General features: G+C 38.4%; 2 protein-coding genes across 6 annotated transcripts; one reads left to right on the forward strand and one right to left on the reverse strand.

The window, feature by feature from the left end:
- Positions 1–2,341: 2,341 nt before the first annotated feature.
- On the forward strand, positions 2,342–3,916 carry LOC115752883 (F-box protein At5g39250). Of its 2 annotated transcripts, none has more exons than XM_030691289.2 (2): positions 2,342–2,604; positions 2,865–3,916. In XM_030691289.2, the coding sequence occupies exon 2, from the start codon at positions 2,932–2,934 to the stop codon at positions 3,685–3,687; it is 756 nt and encodes a 251-aa protein (XP_030547149.1). In that variant the 5' UTR covers positions 2,342–2,604; positions 2,865–2,931; the 3' UTR covers positions 3,688–3,916. The 2 variants fall into 2 exon arrangements, with proteins under 2 accessions (XP_030547149.1, XP_030547150.1); XM_030691290.2 differs by having other exon boundaries at positions 2,343–2,604; positions 2,901–3,916.
- Positions 3,917–13,599: 9,683 nt separating this feature from the next.
- Positions 13,600–20,290, reverse strand: LOC115752882 (probable galacturonosyltransferase 13). Of its 4 annotated transcripts, none has more exons than XM_048283883.1 (7): positions 19,832–20,290; positions 19,702–19,743; positions 17,427–17,482; positions 17,162–17,317; positions 15,861–16,451; positions 14,948–15,250; positions 13,600–14,509 (listed from the first exon to the last, which is right to left on the reverse strand). In XM_048283883.1, the coding sequence occupies exons 3-7, from the start codon at positions 17,451–17,453 to the stop codon at positions 14,225–14,227; spliced, it is 1,362 nt and encodes a 453-aa protein (XP_048139840.1). In that variant the 5' UTR covers positions 17,454–17,482; positions 19,702–19,743; positions 19,832–20,290; the 3' UTR covers positions 13,600–14,224. The 4 variants fall into 4 exon arrangements, with proteins under 4 accessions (XP_048139840.1, XP_048139841.1, XP_030547148.1 ...); XM_048283884.1 differs by having other exon boundaries at positions 17,427–17,488; XM_030691288.2 differs by having other exon boundaries at positions 19,702–20,290.
- Positions 20,291–20,814: the final 524 nt, after the last annotated feature.

The raw sequence follows: 20,814 nt of genomic DNA on the forward strand, positions 1-20,814 counted from the left end.
TAAAATTGAACTCAATTTTTGATTTTTCTTGAGGTCAATATGAAAAAGGAATTAAAAGAAAAATATTGAACATTTTTCTGTATTTTTGCGATCTCGAAAAGTATTTTTTATGAATTTTTCAAGTATTTTCCTATTTTCGAAAATATTAAAAAAAATGCGAAAAACATGAAAAATTATTTTTTGTTCCAAATTGGTTCCTTATGCTTGGCCAAGGCTTCCAATGTTGATTTTATAATTTTTTAATTTTTTGTGAATTTTTAATGAATTTTGGAAAATAAAACTAAAGAAAACCGATTAAAAATTCGTGTGTCAACACCTTTCTATCCTTATTAGGACAATTTTACTTGAAGTGACTAGATTCAATGCAATTGTGCATGAGAAATACCGTGCGCCTCTAGGTTCTACAAAGCGATACTCGTAAACTGATTTCTTTTGCTTTATTCGTGGAAAGGAATCATGATTTTCCATCGGGTTCCTGTCCTAATCCAGATTTCTTAAAATAAGGCATCCGAATGGATTAAATCTTTTCGAGAGTATTTTGAATCCGAATAACCTTTTTTTGGCAAATTTCTTAGACTTCAATTTTAACATAAAGCACTCGTTTAACGAGAATTTTCTTGCTTTAGTACTATATAAGGGAATTCCTCAAACACATCTGCACACGTCATTGCACATGTCATTTGAACATGTCTTATTTGATTGTCACATCATGATGCATACGCCACGTGCATATCTTACTCGATTGCCACATCGTTAAGATATCATTCGCCCTTGTTCTTGACATGTCATATGCATGTCGTCATGTCTTGTTGCCACATTACCATACATTTCATTCACTCGTCCGATTTCTCGCATCATTATGCGTAACATTTGCTTATGTTTAAGTCAAATGTCTTAGATGTCACTTGCATGTCGTATTCAATTTCCACGTCATTCGCACATCTTACATTCGAAATTCACATCACACGCAGACATGCGCTTCCAATAGTTGGATATTCATTCACTCTGCTTTCTAAATTTTCTATCATACCGTCTATTTTTGACTGACTGTTAAGTTCAAAATTTCAAACCGCATTTTGCATGCCCAATTTGAAGTGTTATTACTTGATCTTTTCTGCGCTCAATGGATCAAAAGCCCATAAAAATATTATCGATGGTAGTAATAGGAGAGAAAATTAATATATGGACAAACAAGTTTACCAGTGTAGGATTGTGCAAAGCGCATACCAAATAGCTGGCTTATTGGCCTATTATATAGGACATAAAAAAGTGTGATGGATTCCCCACACTTAGGCTCCGTTTGTTTCGTTTGTATTAGTTACAACAATAAATGAACGAAACATAATTTTATCGTGTATGAAAATATTTAGACATAAATTATTATCAAAAATAAAAATAATTTTACTAACTAATTATTTCAAATAATACAAGCGATCATTTTTTGAAAAATATTTTCAGAATCATTTATTTTCTACGAAACAAACGGAGCCTTGTAAGGCTAACCACCTACCCATGCTGCAAATACAAAGTAACAATTATTGCTTCATGATGCATTTATGTAACGAAAAAAATGTTTAAGACATATTTTTTCAAAAGATAATTACTTATATGATCTGTAAAAATGAAAATAGCAAATATCTTAATCGTTTGGAAAAGTGTTTAGAAATAAATTATTGTCGATAATGAAATTATTTTTCATTCACTATTTATTTCAAGCAATATGAATGATTATCTTGTAAAAATATAATTTTGAAATTGTTCATTCTTTGCGAAACAAATGGAGCATGAATCACTTTTTATTTTCTCTCTCATTTTCACTAAGATATGGGAAGGTCCTCTTGAGATGCACCAAGCATGGTGCTTTAGGGCCTATTTTCCCTTATTCATGTTCTTTTATTACCGGGAACAGAAAAAAAAAAAATAGAAATATGTTTCGTAAAGTAGTTAATTTTTCTGTTTTCGAAAATAGATAAGTGGCTAGGGAATAGATTTGAAGCAGAAACATGACGCAAAAAAATCTACTTCTTTGTTCTCGTGAACAGAAATAGAAAAAAAAAATCATTTCTACTTAAAAATTATTTTCGAAAATAAAAATTATTACCAAACAGATCTTTAATTTCCTAGCGAAGCAAGGAACTTATTAAACAGATCCTTAATTTCCTAGCAAAGCAAGGAACTCATCACTATTATATGCATTCAAATTGTGAGTCCCTTTAATGGAATGGAATGGAAAGGAAAGACTCATCGAGTCTTCAAAGCCGATTTTGGCTTTGCGGGTACGGTAGACCTCAGGCTCAAATGGACATCTTTGTATTCTACTTCGTACCGGTCTTGACGAGCCGACACTCCGTCTTAGAAAAAACCCGTGGCCTCATCGCTGGGCCCGATAAAGGAGGAAGTTCTTCTCTCGGCTCTCTTCTTCTTCCTCTGGTTTCTTCCCCAATATCGATATGCACAGGGATGTTCAAGAGTCTCTCTCGTTGATGAAATCCGGTTTTTTTCCCAGCTCGTGCATTTCGATTTCGGGGATCAAGCATTCGCCAACAACGCTCGGCAGGCTTTGACTTTGGGTTGGATTGTCAGATTTTCGCCGATCTAATAAGAGTGAGTCTTGAAGTTTTGCGAAATTTTTCCCTGATCCGATCTTGGGTTTCTGCATTTGCAGTCGATTTGCTTGACTTTTTGGTTTTCTGTGTTAACTTTGGTGATTTCCGTGGGTTTCTTCATTGACCCATTTCGAGATTGGCGCTATCTTTGTTTCTGATATGACGATTATGATTGCTGAATTTGGTCTGTTCATGTTTCTAATTTAGTAGATCGGATCTTAGATTTGTGTGTTTTAGCCGTGCTCTTGTTTTTGTTAGGGGATGTGATCTGATGGCCGTGCCTTTATGCTGCAGTTGGTGAACCAGCTGCTTTGTTCCTGCCGAGATGTCGTCGTATGACGAAGTTCTGAAGGCCGTTTTCCCTTTTCTGGATGGCGCAGACCTGGCTTCTTGTATGGCTGTGTGTAAGCAATGGAGAGAGATAGCCAAAGACGATTACTTTTGGAAGTGCCTCTGTGCCAGAAGATGGCCTTCGATTTGCAAACGACCAAACTCGTTTAGGGTAACCTATTACAAACTATATCAAACATTCCGCAAACGCCAGCAACGGCAAGCACTTCTTCCCCCTCGGCTTTGCTTCGAAGACTTGGAATTCTTCATTGACATATGGACTGAGGATAAATTGATGTTCTCAGAAGTGGTCCCGGGCCCTCTTCTTGAGGCCGGAATAAAGAACCCACCTTCGGGAGCAAGTGAAGGGATTAGGCTTCATCTAGAGTGTCCTCAGTACAAGATGACATTACCTGTAGATCCGAGATTCACTGTGGCTTTCAGCCAAAACCTGACTGTGTCAGTGCTCGTAAGACGCAAGGATTCTAATAGAGTTGCTTGCATTATCAATAACTCACTCTTTGGCTATACTGATCGAACGTCGAATAGGTTCATGGCATATGAGTACCTCGACTTTTCTCCTCTCTATCCATTCACTTCTAATACTCGAGCATGGATTTCTTTGCTTTTTATGGACAAGGATCAAAATGAGGGTGTCATTGATGTTTTTGGTATCGAAGTGGACTTCTGTGATGCTGCAAACTCCAAGGAAGAGGTACTCTGGCTACTAGACATGCTTGATTGGAAATAAGGGACCGGTGCATTGAAAGCTGAATAGTGGCTGAACTTGTTGATTAATATGTATTTCTCTGCATGCAAGCTATTCCTTAGTGGCTGGACCTCATACTCAGTACAAGGTATAAGTATGGGATGTGCCTTCTGTCAATACTTCAATTAGCTGAACTGACGGGAAGTTCATGTCAGCTGTTGTACATAGTCTCTGTCCAATTTCAATAAAAATGTGAATCCATTAATGTCAACTTCAGAATTTTGTTGCTTCTTTGCTATTTAGTCTGGCATTGAAATAGCCGGAGAATATGAATGATTTATGTCTTTCGTGTTAACAGTTCAAACATGAACATTTTACACTAGACTACACTTCAGATGATTGGTTTTTCTTTTTTAACTACAAGTTTATCATGTCGCATTGGTTTTTTCTTTGTAATCCTTGCATACTGAGATAATTATTAGGACTATAAATAGGAAGCCAACTGTTTTTGAAGGGTTAAAGCACTACAGTTTCCCCTGGCTTCTGGTATCTCGAATGTCAATACCCCTTTTCTGAGCTAAAGATCCTCTCTTGTTATATCTGCTTGCAAACCATGTAAGCTGGCCCTGAATGAGAAAGATGGCATGACTCAGCCAATCTTAACACTACAGAGTGAACCTTGCCTGTTTAATTTTTCATTTTAGTGCTGCTTTGCAATCTGTTTTTTCCACTATTCCCTGAGTTTGGAGGAATTATTGGAAGACAAAGTTCATTTTGCTTGAGTGTACTACTTGTTGTTTAACTGTATTCCATTTTTCGATAGGTTCACTTGCCATTTTCCTCTTCTTTGTTGGGTCTTCCTTGTTGTGCATTATAGTGGTACACACAGATGTTTACCATTCCATTTTCCTTGATTGCTTCGTCATGTGGTCTCAGAGTCAAGCCCATAGCATTCAGTGAGTTCTCTTCCTGTCTTCTGAGCAACCAATGGTGTTAGAAAAATGGATCCACTCTTGGATTACATATGTCAGTCCCTCTCTCTCTCTCTCTCTCTCTCTCTCTCTCTCTCAGTTTCTTCCAGGATAAGGTATTCTACTTTTGTTCATGAAAAGAAATTGTCTATCTGCTTTTATTATCACGTCAAGTTATTGGTGTCTCTTATTGATAGGTGCACTTTTCATCTGGTTCTCTCAATTCGTTCTTTTGTCATTTGTTTTTCTTGTGAAGGTGGTTTGTAACCTTGACCTCCTTCTGCATGCTATGCCCTACATGCCTCTATGGCTACACGTAGGCTGTATCCATTTTGTATGGATATATATATATTTTTTTTCTTTTTGGATTTGGAGGTAGCATTAATGACTCTGTGGGCTCTCTTTGAAGATTTTTTTTTTCTGATGATTACCCTCTCACTGTCTCTTCATACTTTGAGAGTTGAACCATGATTGTCAAATCGGGAATGGTTTTTGATTTGTTTCCTAGTTTCCCTTCTATCTACTGGCTGTTAGGCTAATTTTTAAGATACTTTCTAATCTCTTTGGGCTGACATGCCGTGAGTGAGTGCTGTATTTATTTCTTTGTAGAATTCCAGAGTGTATTCTGTGGCACCTCCATGCTTCATGAATTCTTTATAGGAAACTTGCGATGACGAGTTAATAATCATCATGGCTTCAAAAACATGAGAAGGTAGCAGTTTTGGATGAGTGTACGATGCTTCTCCCCTTGAGCTTCTAGAGAGAAAAACTTCTTTAAATGGCAGGATTTGAGGTTTTTCCGTCAAATTTGGCTGCCAACAAGCTTAATAAGAGCCTGATTGAGTGAATCTAGCTAAATTAAATTGCTTCTAGTCCACTCTTATTGGTCAACCTTTGTCAGACTTTCCTGATTTCTGTCTGAATTTAATTATTCGGAATCTTCTCTAATTCAGCAAATATACCTTGGATTGTCCTGTTTCTTCAAATTTACTTTCAGAATGCGCAAATGATTGCTTCAACTACGATGAAGTACTCTCTTCATGTTTGTGATTATGATAACATAAAACTTTGAGGAATTATACCCATTATGTTCATTCATTTGGTTTGGTTTACTGGAATGTGTGTATTCTTCTGATCTGATACCGAATACTTGTGAGTTTCCCGGATGGAGATATTAACTGATATCCCTGTTACTACTTCTAAACTATGTTATCTGCCTCCTGAGCTTGGTCGTGGAAAAAGGTTTCTAAATTTTCCCAACCAGTAATAAAGGAAGGAGTTGAATGATGGAATTCATGTATTATTGGACAATTGCTTGGTCCTAGAGTTCATGTTGGTAGGATTCATTAGCCAATTTATTGTTGAGTCAAGGTGCTCCTTTTAAAGTTATTAACTGGGAAAGTGGTTTGTTATATCCTTAAACTTCCTAGTTCTGCAGTTAGGGATTGGATTTAAGCAGTTGGAGAATGCACATGTTATGACGATGGGCAACAAACTTACTTTTGAAACGTATTTGGTGGTTGTAAAATTATCTGTGTGGATTGTACTGAAGAAAATGCATATGGGAGACCATATATACTGCTTTTGTAGTTGGTTGCATTGCTAGCGCCTTGCCAACCGAGCACCCGGCCTGGTGCTTAAGGGCTTGTGGGTAGGGGGCCGAGTAGTTTAGTGTCCATGTTTTTTGTACTAAAAGAAATCAAAACAAAATAAAATCTTTCAAGCAACACCTTTGCATATGGATAGATCCAGGTTAGAGTATGCAATATGGAGTGTTGAACAGATATTTGGATCTGAACTTGTGATAGAATCCTGTGATTTATAGCGTGGTTCTTCGAATGTCTCTGGAAACCTTCGTAGAATTGTTTGTGCCTCCTATATGTAGGGAAGGTTTCGGCTCTCAAACAACAATATGATGTGGACATTTCAAAGATGAGTATGAATATACTTCACTCAGTTTTATGGTGTACTTGGGGAAATGCTAGACTCAGAGGATAAAGTTATCGTTTGAAATTATAATCTCCCTGTTTCATCCTCTTCTAAATTTCTAAAAGGTTTTCTGCACTTGTATATTTCAATATTCCTGGCCATCCTATGAATGAAGCTAATTCTTCTGCTACTTCATCACTTGGCTCGTCCTTTGCTCGGTCCTCATTCTGGTGATTTTATGTGGAAATCTGTTGCTATCCCTCTCTCTGAATTCTTCCAAAGCACCAAGAGGTATGCTGTTTTTCTTTTTGGGAGGCCAAAGTCAGATAAGTCTACTGCTTTGAGTGCTAAGCCTGCTGGTACACCCGCACCAAACCAAACTCTGACCATGTCTCCAGTGCCTTCGCGTCAAATTCAGGGCATTTGATGGTCCTCTGTAACACTATGCTTGGATTAGTGGGTGTGTCTTGTTTTGCATTCTCGCTTTGTTTGAAACTCAAGTAAGAGGATCTAATGCTGCTCCTGCTCATCTAGCACTTTTGACAGCATCTGATTTGCTTTTGTCATTCAAGAGATTTATTTCTAGGCAATACTGCATAAGTGCATGGCAGCCATCTTCATATTTTTGTCCCGTTAACACAGGAAAGTGCAATCTTGGTTCCCCTTTCTTTACGTTATGACATGGTCGATTTATGTTACATGTGAGTGGTTGCTATTTACAGATTAAAGGCTCAATCCAGCAATCAAAATCCTTTTATCAACCTTGACATTCCGCTGTGCAATTAGGCTAGAGTTTCTTTCTGAGTCAATTTCAAGCTAATTTCTCAATTTAGGGGAATTCTCGAATTCATGCGTTAAGAGGACGTCCTTCCATTTTGATGTTGATGTTCAAATATTAGGAAATGTATCCTCGATGAGCAGGTATGGAAAGTTTTCGAGAAATAAGAGAGGACTTAAAGCTGCTTGGTAATACCAATTTTGCACAAAGCCAAAAGCCAACTTCAGTTCGGAAGACTAGTCCGGATCACTAGTCCAAACTCGAACAGCCATGCCTCGAATTCTCCAGTCAGGTGGGGCGAACTGGGACAAGCCCAGGGTTTACACCCACATTTAGTAAAAGATGACCCCACGAGATACCACATCTCAAGAACTTGGAGAGCCTTGAGCTATCAAAGTGAGTATAAATAGCCCAGAGTCAAACATTTGAGGTAAGATGACGCGGGAAAATTAACAAAAAAGTTCTAAATCTATTGTAACTATGCCAATTCGGTCCTAATTTTTTTTTTTTTTAGTTTGCCAATCGAGTCCTAAACTTTCTACATTTATGCCAATTCAATTCATTTGGCCAACCGGTGGCCAACGTTGAATTTTATTGTTATCAATCGGTGTCATCTATGGGGGGAAGTGCCAAAACAACCATCCTAAAGTGTTGAGTGAGAAACTTACCGAGAATCCATATTTGGGACCGGGAGAAGTGCACATGACCAACTTCGATGGCGAAGAGGACAAATTATATAGCGTGTAGAGGGTGTTGTCGGGATGTAAACCCCTATGTAGAAACACAATCTTTTATCAAATAGAAGTTGAAAAAGCTTAAGAGTGGGAAGAAATTCAATTAGATTTAGAGTGAGTCCGATCCTTACGAGCTCTAGCAACCTCGACAATGTTGAAACGCTCTACGAATTCCTTGAAATGTTACCACTTTGTAAGGAAAGTGCTGCTTCCGCTCGAAACTTTTGGAGTTGCTTCTATCAACTTGAGCACCTTTCACAACACTAAATTTCTCTTTTCACATTACAGATATTGACACCCTCCACAAATATTTATAACCACAAATCCCTCTATCTTGCACGAGGGAAAGCAACGGAATTCAATGCAACGTAAGGAGAGTGCTCGTGCACTTTCAACTTCACCGACAACCGAAAAAAGTCTTCGTGATCTTCAAAGCATTGATCTGATCCTTCCTTGACCAGTTAAAAACAGACTTCTGCAACCATCAGAACGGCATTCTGCAGAGCATTGAAAGCCATTTTCCAAAAATATGACACTACGTTTCTGCGGTACATAAGATAGGTTTATTACATCATGCAAAGAAGTAATACAATCCAAACGTGGGAGAAGGTTTAGTACATCAGTCAAAGAGGGAATATAATTAAAAAAATGAGATGGGGTTTATTAAAATAAGGTAAAGAAGGGTTAAAAATTAAATACATGGGATAGGTTTAGTGCTGTCAAGCAGCAACTCTAGAAATCTCCCTCCACCAAACACGTGGGGAGCTTATAAGAAATGACCCCACTTTATATAAAAGTCGTAATACATTATCTCAATTCCAACAAAAATAAAAAGATCTAAAGCAACTTTACTAAAAAATATTTTCGATTTTTAATTTTTTTATTGTACTTGGTAAATAATACATAAGTAACTTTTCCCTGGCTATCACAAGGCTATTCTGGAATACATCTATGAGAAAAAAGTTAGGAATTTAAAAAAAAATAAGTCTTAAACCTATTATAATTGTGTTATTTTAAGTGCCCCTTTTTCGGCACCCTTGTTCTTCTATTTATCTAGTTATGTGTAGTACATTTCCATGTGATTTTTCCATGCGTTGTGAGGGTCATACACAGCTGTCCACCGCGTTCGTTCGCCTCTTTTGGTCTGTCATTCATCTCCTTGGGAAAGCCTCGAGCCGACTCTCGTGGGTCCTCGGAGTTCGGGGATGCGTTCGACTGAGATTTAAAGTGTTCCAACGCTACTTGAAAGTCCTAGGAGCATGTCGGCACTCGCTTTTCGGCCCTGTGGCTCGTAGGTTTTGTGTACGCTTTTGATTTCATGTCGCGTCCCCGGCATGTCTCGGGGTCGATGGACCCTTACGAGCCGTACGCACGTTGGAACCGGCCGGGGCCTGGGTTTTACTATTAGAGATATGCCTTAAAGCGATTATGTAATAGTTACATGTTAGGAATTTCAGTTGTATTTTTAATTTCTTATTTAATTAATGGCAAAGACGTATTTATTCATTTGTCCAATTATTTACTTAAACTATTCTCGATCGATGGATCATTGAATGGATATCAATGGTTCTGTTGAGACCGGTGTGCTCTTAACTTCACCATTAAGTATTTGATACTTAAGGGAATGACGAGTCACAAGTCATTGGGTATTGCGATGCCCGAGTTAGAACATAGGTGCTTGTACCGGACAAGTTCATTGAACGTGACACTCATTGAACGCTTAGCGACATGGAAGCTTTTAACGTGGTCAATGTCTACTTGTTCATGCTTTGGTCTTGTGTAAATAATCCTTAAACCTAAGGCAAAATGTTGACTTGTATGTTGGATGGCTGTGGTTCACAAGTGCGCATATTGGCGGTTCGTTGATTCGTCTCTGTACTTGATAGTCATAGTTCATGCACAGACGAAGTCACACGTGTGCGCAAAATGGAATATGTCTCCTTGTTACATGCAAGGTATGATGTCCTATGCGATCTAATTATGGCAATGTATTGAAATCCTCGGCCGGGATTGTGATTGAGAATGAAATTTTCATGTCTCATATAAATGTATCTCAATTAGATTTGTGCATATGATTGAATTGGTGACTTGACAAATATTATATGGTTTTTGTTCGATCGGGATATAGTAAAATAGAGGGATTGAATTACACCGTAGTCAAAGCCGACAAGTTCATTATGTTCTTAAAGAATTCACATTGTCCGGATAGCTATGACATATTGCTAGAGGACCTAGAGGTTAATCGGGACAATTAATTCTCTTGGAAGTACTAACGTGTTAGTGCATATCTTACTGCCAACTCGGTGATGAACCTAGGGATGTTACACACCTTAACCAATACATGACAACGTTAAACGGAAAGACGATATTGTAAGTATGTTTGTAATCACGACTATCGAATTAGTCGAACTAAAATTAGATTAAATGAGATTTAATTTAATTTTTTTTTGGTCATCGGCGTACGTGCGTATGATATACACGTTTGCTTAACGTGGACATATATTATACGTCCAATATGCACATTTATTAATGTATATCCTTTTTGTTTTTATTATAATAATAATGATTATTATTATTATTATTTATTATTAAAAAAAATTATGTGCATGCACTTGGCTAGTAAATGCTGACCATATGTGTGGCACACGATGAGCAAATGTCCGTGCACAATGAACGGCAACGTCGGTTCTTGCCGTTGTGCATTGCGCCCATGATCAGATCGTGGGTGCTTCTCACGATGTTGATAGTGCGGCACATTTTTTAAATAAAAAAAAAAGTGTTGTCTAAAATAATAGATAAGGGAAGTGAGGAAAAAGTTTCCTCTTGGAATGTGCATTGGTGAATCGCATAAAAGTGCGAGAGAAAAAACAGAAAATTCTCTCTAGACTTTTGCTCTTACGGTGACCAAAATTTTGAAAGCGCGGAGAATTGATTCTACAATATTGCTAGCACAACTTAAATGGTGATTCTCGCAAGTTTGATCTTTCCATTCGACGTTGCGATTGGTAGTGTGTCTGAATTAGAGGTCCGACATTTGTGGGTCTCAAACAAAGAAAATCTGAACCAACTTATTTTCAAGCATGCTACGAGAGGTAATCCTTTAACCCTCTTAATTTATATATGATTTCCAATTGAAACGCATGAATTACGCCTCCGGAGATACGTGTATAGATTTTTATTTATTTCCACTAGATATTTTATATGTTTTATTTGTCTATGCATGTTAGTATCCCAACATTTACACCATTCAATACATAATTTCTACTCGTGGACGGAGGGGAGAGAAACAAGTTCATCTTGCCCTCGGCTTGTGAAGTGAAAGGAACACGTGTAGAGCTACGACACTATTAAACTCGAACGAACAAAATATTGGATGGCATCGTACCAGTCTCCACTGGGGGTCACGGACGTTGCCACGTGGAACAATGCAAGGGCAGCCACGCATTTCACTTTCCATGGAAAGGGCAACCAGCATTTCACTGAAGACAGAAACTAAGAATGCTCCACAAACACGTGTAGAGCTACAACATATTAATTTGAGTGCATAGTCCTGGTAACTTTAGTATTGAAGAATAATGACAATAAGTAACAAATGAAAAACGACGAAAAATTTGAGGATTTGCGTTTACACTCTGTTTGTTTCGCGAAAAACGTATAATTTAGGCAACATTTTATGAAAATTGATCGTTTGTATTGCTTGAAGCAACGAGTCGATAAAAATATTGTCATTATCGATAATCATTTATATTTAAAAAAAATTCGTGGGATGAGAATACAAGCGATACAAGCAATCATTCTTACAAAAATATTTTGTAACTAGTTGTTTGCTAGTTACATTGCAAATTCTTTAGTATTATGTGCCTCTCACGGTGTGCGCAGACATCTAACTGATTTCCTATGAGGAGAGAAACATTTCTTGATAAGGAGAAGCGAAATGGGTGGTTGGGAGAGAGAGAAAAAGAGAGAGTTGAGAAATTACTAGAAAATCTGTTCGTAATAGAGGACTTAGGTGATATGGTTCATCTTCAACTATCACGATAGGCTTCTAACGAAGAACTTCGTTGTGAACACATTTGAGCTGTTCAACAAATAAGAATAATTGATGTAATCTCATAGACAAATTTCTCGAGTTATAAGTTACCAGCCTACCATTTCTTCATAATTTATGTGAGCTATCAAGTAAGGTGTATAAATTTACTAGCCTGAAACGATTACAATAACATTGCATCCACTAATGTTATCTTTTGATTTGCATAGTGAGAACAACGGATGTATGGAATGACTTGAACTCACTCTATTAATCAATAATTCAACATTATAGCATATTTATACCTTTGTTGTTTGATTTGGAGAGCACAGCAATATCTACGGCATATTTTCTTCCGCAAAATGGCAAATAACAGGTCTAATCCCCTCGAGGCTGTAATAAAGCAAAGGCCCAATTCGGTCTGAAAGAGGAATTAGATGAAAAATTCGAAAGAAAGGCAAAAGCAAAGTCTGAATCACTAATCCAAACTCGAACAGCCATGCCTTGGATTCTTAAGTATTCCTATTTAGAGGCATTCTGATTGAATGAAATTAGTAACCCTAAGGTTACTTAGCAAATTCAATGCCTTTTTCATAATGGAATCTTCCAATTTGAATTTTGAAACTAATTGTCATTGTAAAACTTACTTAATTTCATTAACAAGTGCCGAATAATCGGATTTTTTATGCAGTTTTTGGAGTTATCAAACAGGCACTGACCTAAAGCTATGGTAATTGCTAACTTCTCATAATTCGATTGACCTTATGTGTCCATCACAAACAATAGTTTAGTTATAAAAGTTCGACATATGAGAATACAATTGCTTCGCAATTAACCAATCGCATTAGCAACTTACCTCAAGCTGTGATAAGTGAGAGGACCAATAATTTGAATCTATTAGTCCATTTTAACCGTGATGAGTAATCTACAAATTGTAGATTACGTCGACTTTTTGTAAGTTTGAATGTCCCGATGATGATAACTTTCAAAAGTAGTAAGTAACCCGAGTTCAACTTAAACTTCTTTTTCCCTGTTTGTAGTAAATTACTCTAAATGATTGTTACATTCCATTGAAGTTCGTAAACTAATGGATCCTATCTGTAAATAATTATCCTTGGTTATGTTAAGTTTATTTAATCAATGAAAATTGATAATCCTACTAATCAAACGCGAAAAAGAAACAGTAAAAAACAGTCGGAAAAATGAAAATAGTAAAAAAAGAATGGTAAGGCACTTCATGAATTCGCGCTTAAGTTGATCTCGTCCCTTTTGAAACACGAAAAAGGTTCGAATCAACTTGAGAGCTATTCTTTTGAAACAGTACTCTTGAACCGAACCATAATCATGAAAACCAGTTTGGTTTGATTCGGTTCAACCACGACAGTTTGAAGTTTGAACCCCTTTGCTATAATCAGGGGATGCTTGACGAAGTACAAACAGAACCGAGGTAAAGAGAAATGCAGGGCAATCCCTGGACATCATACTATTCACAGCCCTACACTACTGGAGAATTCGTTCAAAGAATTTTCTGCACATTTCAAATATTGTCGGTGATTTGTACAAAATGAATGACCCAAAAACAGCCTAAGAAAAGTTCACAACAAATGGAACCTGTAAAAAAAATCTGCATGATCTACTTCTAGAATTCGCTGTAATTGAGCAAGTAAAACAAAAGGGGAGCTAACTAACAAAACTCAAAAGAACTCGTGAAAGCATGGGAGAGCTGATAGAGAAACCTAACAAAGATCTGACCCAAAATTCTCAAACCAGCACCGTAAGCATGTCGCCAGCACCCTTCTCATCTTATGCCCGATTTCAGACCCATGAACTTCTGAATCAGGCAAGACCTCCCATGGAGGACAGATCACGAGGCCATTGTCTTTAATAATAAGAATATCCGATGAATGGCTATGTTACAGAATCAAAAAATTCTCGAGCCTGTGTTGAGTCATGTCCGAACAGTAGGAGGGACAACAAGGAAACCATACTTCAAAGGTGCCATATGGACAACCGCCGCTTGTAATTCACATGGGTCTTGATGAAAAGCTCAAGGTCTAGTGCTATTTATGCGCACCGCAATACCAGTTACAAGTTCTCCACTTGCATCTCTTTAGCTCCTAGATCTTCCAGCCAATATAGACTACGATTCCAAGATGTGACAGTTCCTTATAAAATCGTTGGAGTAGTTGACATATTTGGTCCAAAAAGGGCGTAGATGCTCAAAGCCAATGTGCAGCCAAGGTTTTGACTGACCATTATAGTGGATCACTGCAGCCTTTTTCACGCTCTCAATGTCTGTCTTAATTTGATAACCTAAGCCAAGCAAGTGCCATGAAGGGTCAATTGGGTGAACATGGCCTCTGAATGCAATCAAAGCAGGAGGCAATGTTCCTAGTTTCCACATTGTCAAGTTTGACTTCAGATTCTGCACATAAAGCACAATGGGTGATCAACCATTATATCCATGCCATGTAATTATTCAAAAGTATAATCCTCATAAGACTCCGCTGCTACTCACTACTTTAGTATGGAGTTAAAGACCTCTCCTTAAGTACCGATGTGATTGAAGGTATGTTACGTACATTAGACCCACCACGTTATCTATAGGTCCTAGCAGGAACTTTTGTGTTCTACTGCACTTGCAATCTTATTGGCCATAGATCTCGCACTTAGGCAAAGAGAGCATAAATGAAGCACATTTCAAGTGAAACCAAAGCTATTTTATGTGGAGGCTTTGTCTAACAGTCATTTATCTCCATCTTCCCTGCCTAGAGAGAGAATATCCACAATAAAGTGAGGTCATTATCGAGGAAAGCCACATGATATGATAAAATTGCAACAGTACAGACATTGTGATCAGTACCTCTTTCAACCAGGCATGGTAAGCTTCTCTTATACCAGTTTGCCTCCATGCACGAAGATCAAAGATGTTCATCCCATAGGCCCATGCACATTCCTCTGGATCTAAATTTTCTGCTATGAGGGGATGGGAGAAATTGAAGTAATTCTTGAACCGCTTGGACATAACCCAGTCATCTTCACCTTTACAAGTTTCTACAGCTCCATTAACTTTTCCCCTGAGGTCAATCTCCCAAAGTGGAGATAAGTCACGCTGAATTACAACATCATCATCCAAGAACACCACCTTGTCAAGGTTAGGAAAGAGCTGTTCCAACACAAATAGTCAGATGTATATCCATAGATGAGTATCAATCACAAAAGAGGATATAAATCCAATAACCAAGCAAGGAAGGTCTATATAACTCAAGAATCAGCTAAAGTATTAGGTTTTATCATCTGGTAAATTTCTCAATCACAGTAAGCAGGAATGCAGATAACAAAATTAGTAACTGTCTTATCAGCAAAGTCCTATTATAACATTAGAGCTTAGAAATCCTACTTCCAGTAACCCTCCGAATCGTTTCCCGAGTCTCTTCCATCTTGCAATGAATACATCTAATGTAACAACTAATGGCCATTGCTTAATGTTTCGAGATCAGATTGAGTTCTTTCTCTACTACACAAACAATAGAAGTTATTGATGTTCTGATAGAAAATCCCAACTGAAAATTAGCTCAGACCATTTAGTTTTCTGAAAATACTTTTAGCCAAAACATTAATGATTTCTCAATCAGAGATCAGCAGAAAATCGTATATCATTCACCTATCAAACACGAGGATAGACAGCTCCCTGAGTTCCATTTCCACTATTTAGTTCACACCAAGCAATAGAAAATCTAAGAACGATGAACTTTAATCTTACGCCGATAAATTACCTCAGGAAGATATATTCGGAGATGATTGAGCAAAGAGATATACTTTGGACTTCTAGCCTGTAATTTTGAAGCAAATATCCTCGGAGTTGTGCTGCTGAGGTTGGCGCCAGCAATGTGATTTCCATGGTAATAATTTCTGATGCTACTGTGGCCCTCCACAGCTTCTAGCACAGGAACATTCTCTCTTGTTAACCAGTCAAACTGATGAATGCCTTTCACTTCCACGATAGCAGGGGATACAGGATTAAGTGCAAACCAAGAGTGCATCCCCGCAAAAGTTTTTTTGTCAGTGATGACGTGGAAGACTACTTTTTCAGGTTTCAGAGATGACTGGATGGTGGAAGCCACAACAACTGAAGCAGCTAAAATATTATCAGTTGATAAAACAAAGTGGTGGTAAGAGTTGTCAGTAAGTGAAGGAAGCAACTCCGGAGAAGGCAATTGTTTGCGTGCATGAGCATTAGAAGAATATTCATCAGTTAGACGCAAAGAGAGACAATAAATGCCTTTTGGAACAGAACTAGCTGCAAAGTGTTTGTTCATCAGTTCTGCAAACTTGGATTCCCTTATCTCTCTTTCGAATTTCTCCATCTGTAAGGAAAAGCAAAGGACAACTCAGTTAGAAAATGTCTGAACAATATCTTCACAGTCGTCCTACTGTTAAATGCTGATGAATGAAATAAAAGGAACAGTGCTACAGATAACTGAAAAGGCCCAAGTGAACACCATATTCCGCATTGCGCGAAAAACAGAACGCCGTATTTTGCATTATTATAAGCACCATCTCAATCGGTCTTGCTTTTATTTTATTTATTTTTGGGTTCATCGACCGCCAACCCCAACTAGTTTGGGATAAAGGTGATGTTGATGTTGTTGATGTTGTATAAGCACCATCTCAAGTATTTGAGACCCAGAATAAATCCTGCATAATAGATACGCTCTTTTGGCAATTTCGAAGGTACTTAGTTGTGAGGAAACGATAAAGGAAAACAGATTACTGCAGTAAAATGGGGCATGGACATTGATAAACCAAACTTTAGATCCAACTAGGAACGATGTCCGCTCAAGTGTGAACACTGAAGAGACACCATAAGAAGTTGATTTCAAGGCAACCGAGATTAACTTCTTTGAAATCAGGAATCCAAAACTATGCAATTAAGAATTGTGAAGAGATATACGAATACTTAGATTACTAAAAAGGGCCCATTTTATGCTTAGTCACCCTGAGAATATATGCCTTGATCAAAAACCAAAAGTGGAAATGCAAGAAGTTATCCATCCTTTTGTAGTATGCCACATACCATTGCTCTCAACTTGAGTGCGAAGGTCCTTGCGTCATACTGATTGTTTTGGGTCTCTAATACAAGTTGATCAAATGAATCTGGGAGCTTCAAATTATCTGGGATGTCTGCACTCTTTACTTCGTTTAGAATCTTCTGAAAGTCTCTAACCAATCTCTGCTGTACCAACACCATGCGAATTGTAAATGATTCATCCATTCTCACAAATTTCTAAGAGAAAATGCTACATGAAAAGACATGCACAGTACAAGAGAGAAGAAGTTACCCCCGAATGATCAACCCTGCGAAACATTGTAGGTCCAAACCGCCGGCCTAAACAACCTGAAACTTGAGCAAAAGTAAGTCAAATAAAAAGTAAGATACTATCGATGCAATCAACATGAGATCTGAAAGAAGGTAGCATAAAAAAACAGAAAACTTAATGGGGAACTTATAATGCGCCATTCTAATTCAGCCTTTCTCCAAATCCAAACTCAATAGAATTTGTTTTTCCCCTTTTTTTGATAGGATGCACTTAGGAGACCAATAGTCAAGAAAGTTGTCCAAGACTAACATTAAATAGTATATCGACCAAAACTTAAAGGAACCAAGGCCCCCAGACATCTAGACACTGCAAAAGAAAAACTATGTAAGTCAAAAGAGTTGGAAGTTACACAAGTCAATTACTTTGGTTTAACTTTACAGAACCATGTTCTGGCCTAAAAGAGGATCCACTAATGAAAGGCTAGTTGATAGTAACTTTTTCATGTCCAACAATGAAAAGCAGAAAGCACATTTCAAGCATGATGAAGTTGATTGCCCAATAAAACAACCTTTGATTGCATTTATACCATAGTAGATTATACCAAAACACAATTTAATTACTCAACTGAATTCAACATGCTGCGCAGGCTACTTCTTTTACTTTTCCAGTGAGAGTTCCAAGTAAATTTCCTACTCCACAGCTATAACGTGGTAGTTGAAAAATCTCTCTTTTGAACACAATGCAGTGATTTCGATGCAATCTGATTCGTGCATTTTGTTCACTATCACTCGTTTTTTTTTTGGGGGGGTTGGGTGTGTGTTTGTGGGGGGGGAGGGGGCGGGGTTGGGGGTGGGGGTGGTGGGTTGGTTTGGTTTGGTTTCATTCCATATTATAGGCAGAGGCAGACATATTCTTGATCAATTTCCTCCACACTAGTGATCAATGGTTATTCAGCTTCAAAGGACCAAGTAGTCACTAGGATAGCAGAGGCATTGATTTTGTTATGTAGGAACGAATAATAGGTTTGAAGTAGAAAAACATGATAAGAAACCCCTCATTGCTAACACACTCATTTCAACAAGTCATGACAATAGTTTGAATAAGATATTTTCTTGGTTTCATTTTCCCAAGAAACACACAGGAAGGATTTTAAAAATATAACAAAGCCAATGTCAAGGTACTACGAGTCTATGACTGAAGCGATCATCATAAACGACCCTCCAAGATTAGTTAATTAACACTATTGGATCTTCCAACTTCGAGAAAAATTGCCAAGACAGAGAGGCTAAGGCCAGAATATAATAACCTTTGTTCCGTACATTACAACTCTCAAGTGTTTGAGAGGTCATGAGAGAAGTAGCATGATGATTGAAGGATGTAGTTGTTGTCTTACAACTCAACACCGAATAATCGCCCCGCCCCCTTTTTTCCATGTATAGCTAATCTCTTTTGCTTATTAAGTTCAAGGAACTAGATACTTCATGCGCTATACACAACTTTGTACATGTATCTGAATAATTCAATGAACTGAACTAATCTCAGAATTCACCTAACGAATGTACTAAATTCTAGAGAATTCAAGGTAGTCTTTCTTTCAAGAAAACGAAAAGCAATTTTAAGTTCAATGGCAGTACTGTCCCAAGGCAAAGTGCGTTCACGGAATTAAAAATTTATATCTCTAATTAACAATATACAGATGAGTTCCATGAATGAGGAACAGGTATGACGTTATTCATGAGCTATCATAAGTCCTCTCAAAAGACACGTGATACAGAACAAAATCTGAAGTTACTATCATCTTGCACGTGCAACTCCAGGTGCACATAACCTAGTACACGAGAGAGAGAGAGAGAGAGAGAGAGAGAGAGAGAGAGAGAGAAACAAAACTACACATGCATTTAGCTGAATTGACATTCAGCTGAACAAGCAAATCTTGAAGACACGAGGAAAAAAAAGAGAAGGAAAACTTAATGGATATACAGAACATCAAGAATGAGATAATCATTTCAATGGCACCGTCAGCATAGCATCTCATATTGCAAATTCACGTGCAACAATAATCAAATCTACCCCCAACGAATTTCAAACAGGTGAAGTTGCTAATCTAAATGTCAAATAATCAACACGCTGCGCTAAATGCCCAATTTGCAACACTAAGCCAATCCTAACCGATGCGGATCAATAAAGGCTCGCAATGTCCAGGTCCATTCTACATTGCCACACGAAACAAACACCAACGCGACAAACCAACATCCGTCGCGTAATCCACAGAATGACATAAGGAACGAGAGATTACCAAATGAGGAGCACTTGTTGACGCCTTCGAGGGTAACAACAGCTGTGAGTATGAACACGAACGGCAATAAGAAAGCGAGGATGAGAATCGTATGAAAAAGGGTCCTGTAGGAGATGTGGCGAGCTGCGACCTTGATCTTCATCAAGTCAACAAACCCATTGCTACTCGATATCGTAATGCTTCTCATGCTAGGCGAGAAGTGAAGCTGCATGGTCTTCGACGCAGCCTCACCTCCCCGGCGACGGGAGCGCGACCGGCGCGAGAGCAGCACGACGATCCGCTTCCTCCGCAACAGCAAGAACGACGGCGGCGGCGGCAATTATTATCACAGCGACTAGCGACCGATGAGGAAACCGACGGCCCCGCGGGGTTCACCATCAGATGCGACGCCGATCCTCGATCCCGCAATCGAATCTCCCGATGACTGCGAACGCTCCCTGGGGCCGATACCTCCGCTGTCTCGAGACCTCGGGCAAGACCGCATCGGAGATTGAGCGCATGCGTTGCGCGTCGATTCGATCCTGGAAATGGAAGTCGAAGAACGATTTCGAAGAACGATCCTAGAATCAAACGGAGAGAGCTCTTTCCGTTGCAGCGAGGACAGAGAGACAGAGAGGGAGAGGGAGGAGGAGAGAGAAAATGCGCTTCGTCTGACGGTGGTTTTGTGTAGCTTTATTTTCTTGCCAATTCTTTAATATTTTTTTTTTTGTTTGGCTCGTAAATCGGGAATTTTTAATTTCAATTACGTGATTTTAAAAAAAAATAAAGAAAAAAAGAATTATTCTCGGAAAGAAGAAATCCAAGATTTTTAACAGTCAAAACCGTGTTGCGTTTGGAGGGTGGCGGGGGAAAGAGAGAGAGAGATATGTTTGACTTTGACTTTATAGTGGTGGTGGGGAGCGACTTCGGTGCTAAAACCAAGGTCTCCCTCCTCCTCCTCCTCCACCCTCTTCCAACAACGGGCCAAGCATGACACGCTCGCACGTGTGGGAGCGTTTTGCTTTTTCCTTGGGTTTTCCTAAACTTGGAGGGGATTCCATCCTTTGGTCAAAGTCAAACAAACAAAAAAAGGGCAAAAAAGGAAGAAACCTTTTGGAAAGATTGAATCGGTCT

Source organism: Rhodamnia argentea, chromosome 8, assembly GCF_020921035.1.
Source record: "Rhodamnia argentea isolate NSW1041297 chromosome 8, ASM2092103v1, whole genome shotgun sequence".
Lineage (NCBI taxonomy): Eukaryota > Viridiplantae > Streptophyta > Magnoliopsida > Myrtales > Myrtaceae > Rhodamnia > Rhodamnia argentea.